Source organism: Elgaria multicarinata, chromosome 8, assembly GCF_023053635.1.
Source record: "Elgaria multicarinata webbii isolate HBS135686 ecotype San Diego chromosome 8, rElgMul1.1.pri, whole genome shotgun sequence".
Taxonomy (NCBI): Eukaryota; Metazoa; Chordata; class Lepidosauria; order Squamata; family Anguidae; genus Elgaria; species Elgaria multicarinata.
In genome coordinates this window covers 112,429,935-112,440,561 of record NC_086178.1, presented here as the reverse complement: position 1 = coordinate 112,440,561, position 10,627 = coordinate 112,429,935, and the positions used below count along the sequence as shown (strand labels likewise).

Here is a 10,627-nt window from a genome sequence, read left to right as displayed (position 1 = left end):
GCTATGCCTTCTAGGGTAACGGAGGGCAGATTTGGGAAAGTCCCACTATCAGATAGATGCTGCCCCTGTAACAACGAGGAGGTGGAATCTATCTCTCACATATTATTCAACTGCAGCTTCTATCAGGAGGCAAGAAAAGCCCTTATCCACCCTTTCACGCAACGATTACCTGGACAATCGTCCGTGACCCTTACGTTGGTCCTTTTACAGGGTCAAGATAAGCATACCACCAAACAAGTTGCTAAATTTCTTAATCATGCAATCCTTACTAGATCTGTTATGGTGGCAGGACTTTCCTTTGCTTCTAGCACAGAATTTTAAGGAGGCTCATGTAATCATACTTTGTTTTAATTTCATGTATTTTAAATATTTATTATGTATTTTATATGTTTTATTGGTCTGTTGACTGTAATAAAAGGAATTGAAATTGAAATATAACAACGTATCAAATTCTGCAGATGCAAACACTGACTTTACCACAAAAAAGCCTAAAATAAGGCAAAATTACCACTGTAGCATAAATTGTATTATATAAAATAATTTCTGCAGATATAGTTACCAGCATGTACTGGTTGTTGTTTGAAAACCTAGGGAATTAATATGAAGAACAAATTTTAATGAAAACATTCTATGACATTTAGAACAAGGCTTAAAAATACTGTTTTCCTGATTATCAAGGGTTTGTTTATTTTTTCCTCTTTAGCTTAATGTTTTCTTAGCTGAACATCCAAATTTCTCAGTTGTTTCAGAAACCCTCGATTAGGGAAAATCCACCGATGCTCTTTCACTGTCTGAATTGCTTCAATCAAAGAGAAATTATGGTAGATCATGAGGTATGCCAGCACCAAGGAAGATGACCGGCTTATCCCAAATGCACAGTGCACGAAGATCTTGCCTGTAAATGGAAGTAAAAGGTTAGCAGCATTTTTTATAATCCTGAATATGGCATTTTAAACCACAGAAGAAAGAGAATTCAAAAATTCTATGAGAAGAATCTAGTACATTTAACAGTTGTTCTTTCTAGCACCAGCAGATACAGTAGTACTGTAGTACAAATCTGAGTTTATCATATCTAAGCCATGCACTGCAATAGTGCACAGTTCAGCAGCAATGGAATTAATTATTCTTCAAAACCTCACGTTTTTAATTAACATGTAAAATTTGCATCTTAAATTCTTCATTTTAACTGTGGAGTAAGGGGAAATGTTTCCTGCTATAGCTGATATGCAAAATATGGGTAACTAGCCAACGTTAAGCACTTTTAAATCTCATTGATTACATTGGGGAAGTTAAGCATACGCTTAAGTCAATGGGACTTAAAGGGCTTGAGCAGGGCTGTGACTGATATTAATAACAGGGGGATGAAACTATGCAGATGAGTTGTTGGGTTCTCAGATGTCAGTTAGGACACTGGAGTCAGTTAACTCCATTCTACATATTTACAGCAGAGAGGAATCTGTGGGCACAAGTTTTGTTATTGGGTTGTTAGCAGAAATAGGGGAAGGAGAGAATTTTTATAGAAATAAAATTGTGATGGTTGAAAATGCCGCATATGCTGTATTTAAAACAACAACAACAACCAAAAACATTCTTAACAATGAAATATCTTGTGTTTTTTAATGCAGAGCATGCTGATGAAATTATCTGAAAATATTAGGATAGATGGCCGTTTGTTGTTGTTTATTCGTTCGGCCGTGCTTCTATATATTTCTTTGTTCCTCTCTGGAACAACCCCCAAATTTACTTGCCTCCCAAAGGGTGTATGTAAACATATTTTAGATCATGGGCAGTTCTCAGAAAGGGTTAAAACGCAAAGGGATTGTAAAGAGCTCCAAAGGGATCTCTCCAAGCTGGGAGAGTGGGCGTCCAAATGGCAGATGAGGTGCAATGTGAGCAAGTGTAAGGTGATGCACGTTGGGGCAAAACCCCTCAACCCAATGGGATCTGAGCTGGTGGTGACCGAACAAGAAAGGGATCTTGGGATTGTGGTGGACAACTCGATGAAAATGTCCACCCAGTGTGCGGCCGCTGTAAAGAAGGCAAACTCCATGTTAGGCATTCTAAGAAAAGGAATTGAGAATAAAACGGCCATAGATACAAATCTATGGTGCGACCACACTTAGAATACTGTGTACAGTTACGGTCACCACACCTAAAAAAGGATATTATGGAGCTGGAAAAAGTGCAGAAAAGAGCAACGAAAGTGATTAAGGGGCTGGAGCATCTCCCCTATGAGGGAAGGTTATATAAACTGGGATTATTTAGCTTGGAAAAAAGGAGGCTAAGGGGAGACATGATAGAGGTGAACAAAATTATGCATGGTATGGAGAATGTGGATAGGGAGACATTTTTCTCCCTCTCTCAAAATACTAGAACCAGGTGACATCCCATGAAGCTGATTGGTGGGAGATCTAGGACAAATAAAAAGAAGTACTTCTTCACACAGCGCATAGTTAAATTATGGAACTCAATAACACAAGATGTAATGATGGCTACCGATTTAGATGGCTTTAAAAGGGGGTTGGATAAATTCCTGGAGGTGAAGGCTATCAATGGCTACTAGCCCTGATGGCTGTGTGCTATCTCCAGTATTTGAGGCAGGAAGCCTGTGTGCACCAGTTGCTGGGGAACATGGGTGGGAGGGTGCTGTTGCACCATGTCTTACTTGATGGTCCCTGGCTGATGGCTGGTTGGCCACTGTTTGAACAGAGAGCTGGACTAGATGGACCCTTGGTCTGATCCAGCATCAGGGCGCTTCTTATGTTCTTATCAGTGCCTCTGACCTATAGAAGCAGGAGGAGGCTGGCCACCTCATTGCCAATGCAATTGGGGCACATGGAACCTTCTCAAGAAGTGACAGCTAACATGTGCAAATAAGAAAAGGGTAATGAGTAGGGGCAGGGAATCAGGAGGTGAGCATGGCTTGAGAACTGAAGATAAAATGTTTAGGTAGAGAGAAACCCAGAAGGCATTTCCTGGCCATCTACTTCAAACCCAAGAGGGAGTCAGGGTTGAGGTAAGGACAACGGTACTTGGCAATCCCCTTCCTTCCATCTTAGGCCACAGGGAGGCATCACAGTAAACCTAAGAGCCAGACAAGAGTTCTCAGTCCTCCCCTAACCTCAAACTCTCCAGAAAGAAATGGTGGTGAAGCTCCATCTTCACTCCAGTGTGCCAATATACCGCAGCATAATGTACCATAACATAACAGCAACATGACCCACAGCAATTTCATACCTCCTGGTGTAGTCAAGGCTTTGTGTATAAATTCTGCTGCTGAGTAGAAATATGGACTGATGTCAAAACCAGGAAGGTCATGAGCTGGTACACCATGGTATTCAATAGTAGTGCCATAAAAGTCATGGGGTTCTTGGCAATATATTGTGCCATGAGCAGCATTTAAAACATGGCTAATGCCCATTTTCCACAAATCAAATCTGCTGTGGGCTGCAACACTGCAGAAAATGCAAACAGAAAGTAAGAAACAGATTGGCAGACAGGAAAATAATTCTGATTCATTCTTATTCCAATGAGAAAATATCCCATGGTACGTAAAGACAAATGTCATACTAGGAATGAACATCTGCACTAAATCAGTTAGGCACATTAAAAAAAACTTGTGTGCTTAATTGTATTTACACTGTGGTACTGAAAGTTAGAATGCCCTGTCCTGGCTAGGTTGGGAGCCCACAGGTCACTGGGAAAGGCTTGGAGGTCTTAACTGGCAGCAGAGAGTAAATATTAGAACATAGTTATCAGATGGATGTGGGTCACAATCAGGCTATACAGGACCTGGAAAGAAAAACAGACATTGCCTGCTGAATGTCCACGGCCACCTTCGGCTGTAAATTGGCACGACTTGAAAGGACCAGAGTGCTGCCTGAAAGCCATATGGCACATGCTCAGATATTGGTGAGATAGCAGGAATTTCTTGGATGGGAGCGAGGAGTCTTGGTTTTTTGGTGAGCTGAAAATGTCCTTTCCTCATTTGAATGGGCTGAGTCATTGGCCTTTGGGGCAGAGTCCTCTTCCACAGGATATCTGTGGATTGTTCTCCTTCAGGCTGGGCCTTGGATACTCTTTTGGAATATGAGCATCTTCCAAGACGAATTACCACTAGGCTGAATCTCTTCAGGCATTGTTTGACTCAAAGGCCTAGTTGCCACCGAGGTGGTTACCTTGTGCTTCTGAGCTGAACCACTTCAAACTGCAAGAGGAGTTCACATGACTGCATGCTCCTCCATTAATCAAGAAATAAATCCCTCTCTGGAAACAAAGCCCTATGAAGAGAGACTGAAAGAACTGGGCATGTTTAGCCTGGAGAAGAGAAGATTGAGGGGAGACATGATAGCATTCTTCAAATACTTAAAAGGTTGTCACACAGAAGAGGGCCAGGATCTCTTCTCGATCCTCCCAGAGAGCAGGACACGGAATAACGGGCTCAAGTTACAGGAAGTCAGATTCCGGCTAGACATCAGGAAAAACTTCCTGACTGTTAGAGCAGTACGACAATGGAACCAGTTACTTAGGAAGGTTGTGGGCTCTCTCACACTAGAGGCCTTCAAGAGGCAGCTGGACAACAATCTGTCAAGTATGCTTTAGGGTGGATTCCTGCATTGAGCAGGGGGTTGGACTCGATGGCCTTGTGGGCCCCTTCCAACTCTTCTATGATTCTATGTATAAAACTAGGTATCATTGAGAAGGCTAGGCTAAAACCAAGGCCCACCTTCCTAAAATTGAGTTTATATATGGAAGGAATGTTTTGTTCACAATTTTTAAATTATTTGTTGTTTTTGTTTTTAAAGCGTTTTACTGGTATGTTTACTGCTTATCTTTTTTTTTTAGCCACCTTGATTATTTATATAAAAAGGCAGGAAGGATATTATCAAGATTGCTAGACAGGAGCAATGACTAGGGTGACCATATTTTGGAAACCAAAAAGGAGGACAACATGGTCGGCCCCCAAGGGGGGGTGTCCAGCACCAAGGGGGCGTGCCCACCCGAACATAGCCTTGGTCACATGTCTGATTTTACAGCACACATTTAAGACAAATTTGTTCTATATAGCGTCTTAATGTTAAAATCACTGAAATAAAAAACAAGTGAGAGATTCAATGTATCTGAAATTAACTTCACTCACTCCTACTTTTGTAGGTTTTGCTGTACTTTGAAGCTTTTGCTATGCTTTGTGTGATACAGTCTCCCCTTCCCTCAAATATCTTTTCTGACTGTGTCTTCACTCATTGCAAGCTGCTGTTGATGTTAATAGGGTTTGCTACTGGCTGGCCGGATGGCTGGCTTTTTTTAATTTCAATTTTTGAAAAAAGCTTGTGTATAATTGTCACAAGTTTCTCTACTCTAACATTAGGGTGGGTGTTGTGGCAGTTTACCTAAAGACTGGAGATCCCCTTAATGCCAAGGGCTGAAACTGCTCAATATGCAAAACCCCAAAGAGGAGGTTTGACAACCTGAGTTCGAAGGATATGGCTCCAGCAGTTTTAAAACACAATAATTTTAAAACTTTGAACTTTTAAAAAAATCCTTAAAAAACAATGGATGAACAGATCTGATTCAAACCTGGCATGGCTAAATCTCTCCTTAAGAGCTATCATGGTGCCAACTTTCAGCCCTTTATCTTTTAAAAATGTCATTTTTAAAAAATAATTTTAAAACCTCAATTTTTTTAAAAAAATCCTAAAACTCAATGGATAGACAGATCTGTTTCAAACTTGGCATAGCTAAAGTCCTTGTTAAGAGCAATCACAGTGCCAAGTTTCATCTCTTTATCTTTAAAAATAATATATTTTTTTAAAAAAATTAAATCCTCAAATTTTAAAAAATTCCTAAAAATCAATGGATAGACAGATCTGTTTCAAATTTGGTATGGCTAAAGCTCTACCTAAATCCTATCATGGTGCAAAGTTTCATCTCTTTAGCTTTAAAAATGTCGATTTTAAAAATAATAATTTTAAAACCTCAATTTTTAAAAAAATTCTAAAAAATCAATGGATGAACGGATCTGTTTCAAATTTGGTATGACTAAAGCCCTTCCTAAGAGCTACCATTGTGCCAAGTTTCATGTCTTTATCTTAAAAAATGACAGCGTTATAAGCATTTTAGTTAATTCCCATTAGAGCTGCTCTTTGGAAAAATCCGGATTTCCCTCCCCCTCCTGGATTTGTCATCAAAAACCCGGACAAATCCGGGCAAATCCAGTCATATGGTCGCCCTAGCGATGACCTTAGCACTGATACATAGGGAGGGAGTGGGCCGAATAGGTTGGTACAGCCACTGGCATGAGTTGCAGAAACACTAGACTTGGGCCCTGATAATGAGCCCAAACTCAACAACATGGAATCTCCCAAGCCAAAGACCCTGCCCCCCTAAGCCAGGAACCCCAGGGACAGCAATGTCTAAGCTGGATTTCCCCAATGGGCCAACATCTTCACCATCACAGGCCTTGTACTCCTCACTCACCAACAGCAGGCGACACACCTAGTGGGAAAGAGCAGAGAAGTGATGGATGGTAGACATCTAGTAAGACAACTACCTCTTTAAAGTTCTAAAGTCCAGAAGAATGGGGCAGAGCCTGGGAAAGCTGTTCAGGTCCAGGGAGTATAAGTATATAAGGACCTAGTTGGAGCTAGGAACTTGTTGGAACAGGTTGTCTGCTTTCAGTAATTTCTTCATCGTACTGAAAGCCTCTGATTATCCTTATTCTCCAGGCCAGGTTTCCTAACATTGGATGGAACACACACTGCCCCTGCCTGTATAATGACTCCCATTCCCATCAGCCCCAAACTGTTCACTGGATCTGCTTGCTCCCAACACTTCTGTGGGCTCAGTCCCACCAGGAAGATATAAATACTAGAAATCAATAAATAAGTTTAGACATGGGTTTACACTGGAGTGAGAACTAGGGTTTTAAAATGATCAGGACAGTCAGTAAAATATAAGTATCTGCCATGAGGGATTGAAGTTGCACCCAGTGAGCACTTCAGCATTTTTCAGACACAGCCTGTGTGGCCCAAACATATCCCGTCACAATTGCAAGGACCAGAAATTGCTTTAAGGGGGAAAAGGGGTAATATTTTCAAGAATCCATGCTGTGCCAGATTCTGTATTGAATTCTGCATGCACAAAATGAAAGAAGATAAATTGTTGTTTAGGTCTTCTCAGCAATTAATTATACAACAAAAAATAATTCCACACAATATGTACGATACTGCCATCATTTATGCATATTTTTTTAAAAAAATCCTTTTATTTGCAGCAACGGCAGACAAACCAAGAAAGGGCAAGAAAGAAAGGAAAAAAATCATATCTTGAAACATTATCAATATACATCATTAATTCTTCTCTGTCCTCTGGTTCATTTCCTTCTGCTTTTAAACATGCTACAGTCTCTCCCATTCTCAAAAAACCCACTCTTGATCGACTATCTCTGTCTAACTACCGACCTGTCTCTCTGTTGCCTCTTGTCTCAAAGATCCTGGAACGTGTGGTCTACTCTCGTTGTCTTGACTTTCTCTCTAGTAACTCTGCTCTGGATCCCTTTCAATCTGGATTCCGTCCTTTGCATTCCACTGAAACAGCCCTTACCGAGATCACCAATGATCTTCTTACTGCCAAGTCTAAAGGCCATTATTCCGTTCTTATTCTCCTTGATCTAACTGCAGCCTTTGACACGGTTGATCACGATCTTCTCTTAGATTCCCTCCATGACCTTGGACTCTGTGGCTCTGTCTACAACTGGTTCACCTCCTATCTAGAGGGTCGCTCTTTCAGCGTGTCGGCTAACGGCTCCTCGTCCTCCTCTTTTCCCCTTTCAGTAGGGGTTCCGCAAGGCTCGGTGCTTGGCCCGTTGTTGTTTTCTTTATACATGCTGCCCTTGGGTAAGCTTATTCAATCTCATGGCCTCCAATATCACCTGTATGCCGATGATACACAATTATATCTCTCATCTCCGGAACTTTCTCCTGATGTTCACGATCGTATCTCGGCATGCCTTTCTGATATCTCAGCCTGGCTGCTTCATCGTCGTTTGAAACTTAATATGGCAAAACCCGAACTGCTTGTTTTTCCTCCTAAACCTTCCCCTCTCCTCTCATTCTCTCTTACTGTCAACGATGTCACGCTTACTCCGGTCAAGGAAGCTCGTAGTCTTGGCTTTATATTTGATTCCTCGCTCTCCTTTATTCCTCATATCGAGGCAGTAGCTAAATCCTGTCGTTTCTTCCTGTATAATATTGCCAGGATCTGACCATTTTTGTCTGTCTCTTCTGCCAAGACTCTTGTTCACGCACTGGTTATCTCTCGGTTGGACTACTGCAACCTTCTTCTCTCTGGCCTTCCTTCGTCTCACATCAGTCCGCTGGTCTCTGTCCACCACTCTGCCGCTAAGATCATCTTCTTGGCCCGCCGCTCTGACCATGTCACTCCACTTTTGAAATCTCTTCATTGGCTTCCAATTCACTCCAGAATCCAATACAAACTTCTCCTGTTGACCTTCAAAGCTTTTCACGGCCTAGCTCCTGCCTATCTCTCCTCTCTCATCTCACACTATTGCCCCGCTCGTGCTCTCCGCTCCTCTGATGCCATGCTTCTCGCCTGCCCAAGGACCTCTACTTCCCTTACTCGGCTTCGTCCTTTTTCTTCTGCTGCCCCTTACGCCTGGAACGCTCTTCCAGAACACTTGAGAACTACAAACTCAATCACAGCTTTCAAAACTCAGCTAAAAACCTTTCTGTTCCCTATAGCTTTTAAATATTGAGTTTGTTCTGACTCTATACTGTTTAGCTTCAGCCTACCCAGTGCCTGTTTACACTTCCCTGTGCCTGTTTGCATTCTCTTTCCCTCCTTATTGTTTACTACAACTTTATTAGATTGTAAGCCTATGCGGCAGGGTCTTGCTATTTACTGTGTAATCTGTACAGCACCATGTACATTGATGGTGCTATATAAATAAATAAATAATAATAATAATAATAATAATAATAATAATATAGGGAAAAGAAAAAAAGGGGGAGGGAAAGGTGAGGGAGGATTAATATTACCATTTAAGATATATTCATTAATATAAGCTGTCTATATATCTAAATAAGTATCCATATGACTTTGGTGGTTGCAGGAGATACACTCAAATATAGTAAGAGCAGATCTTGAATGACTGGTGGGGGGTGTTTTTCCTTCCCAAGCTTGGAGTATAAGTCTCTTTGCAACTGTAAAGGCTATGAGTATTCACTTTTGCTGCCCATCTGTTAATCTCCATATCACAGTGATGTGTCATCAGTTATGCATAAAGAAGTCCCATTTATTTAAATGAGCAGGGGGATTTTGATGCATAACTAGCACTGTATCCAACCAAGTTATAGAATTAAGCATTCCTTGGAAGCAGTATTTATTAGGAATGTGCTCCGCTTCTAATCGGACCGGCGAATTAGAAGCGGAGCGGGGTGCTTCGCCTCCCCTTAAGGCGGAGGCGAAGAGGATTGGGGGGCTGGCGGAGCGTGGCGAAGAGGATCGAGGTGAAGGCGGATCCTTTGCCTCGATCCGGAGCTCCGCCGGAAAGGTAAGTGGGGTTTACCGGGCCCTGCCGCTGTCGCCCATGCGGCGACAGCGGCAGGGCCCGGTAAACCCCCCCTCCTCTCCCTTACCTGCCTCTGTCCGCGGTCCCTCGGCTTCTTCAATTGAGCCCGCGGTTCAACCAGGAAGTCTAGGCCGCACTTGCGGCCCAGACTTCCTGGTTGAACCGCGGGCTCAATTGAAGAAGCTGACGGACCGCGGACAGAGGCAGGTAAGGCCCCCCTCCCCCTTGGTCCCTTACCGGGCTCTGCTGCCGTCACTGCACGGGCGGCGACGGCGGCAGGGCCCGGTAACCCCCCCTCCCTCCTCTCCCGGCCTTACCTGGCACCACTCCCCTCCACTGCGGAGCTCCGATTCAGAGCCGGATCTCCGCGGCGAAGAGGAGCGGAGTATGGGCGGAGCGGCACGGAGCGGGCCAATCCGAAATTTTCGGATCGGCCCGCGGGGCGGAGCGGGGGGTCCGTGCACACCCCTAGTATTTATTTGGCTGCAGTAACTATGTTGGAGGATTCTTTCATGGCTGTTAAGATATACTGAGCTGTTCTGCAAAGGTATACTTACTGATCTCCTAAGAAAAGATTAGGCCATACTTCATCAGCATGATTACAGGAAGGGCTCCCAGAATTCAAGAGCTGTTCTATGTCTTTAATAGAGGTGGTTTCTGCTGTGGATGTTCCAGAGCCTTCGGGGTCTTTGGAGACTGATACACAGTCTTCAGCCATCATCATTAAAGCAGCAACTCTGCCCTCTGAAACCTGAGAAAGAGAACCAGGTTGGCTTGTTTACTGTGATCCGTGAGCCTGTCCAGCTGTCATTTTGCATTCATTTGTAATGACAGATACTGGAAAACAGCAAAGCATGTAGTCACTTAAACCAAAGGTTGTAAAAGGACTGTGTTAGTAGCACTCCCTAAAGGAAAACAGCTTTTCAGTGATAGCCATTCACTAAGAAAGTCAAAAAGGGATTAAATGGGAAAATAATTTCTAGCAAGAAAATATCTCCTGCTCACATGTCATCTAATCTCTTGAGCAGGTCCTTAATC

At 42.8% G+C, this 10,627-nt stretch overlaps 1 protein-coding gene across 1 annotated transcript; it reads right to left on the bottom strand.

Moving 5' to 3' along the window:
• Positions 1 to 476: 476 nt before the first annotated feature.
• On the bottom strand, positions 477 to 10,400 carry DUSP13A (dual specificity phosphatase 13A). Its single transcript, XM_063131681.1, is given in 3 exon segments — positions 477 to 895; positions 3,238 to 3,455; positions 10,147 to 10,400. Coding segments are annotated over 3 exon segments (663 nt in total). The 3' UTR covers positions 477 to 704.
• Between the last annotated feature and the right edge of the window lie 227 nt (positions 10,401 to 10,627).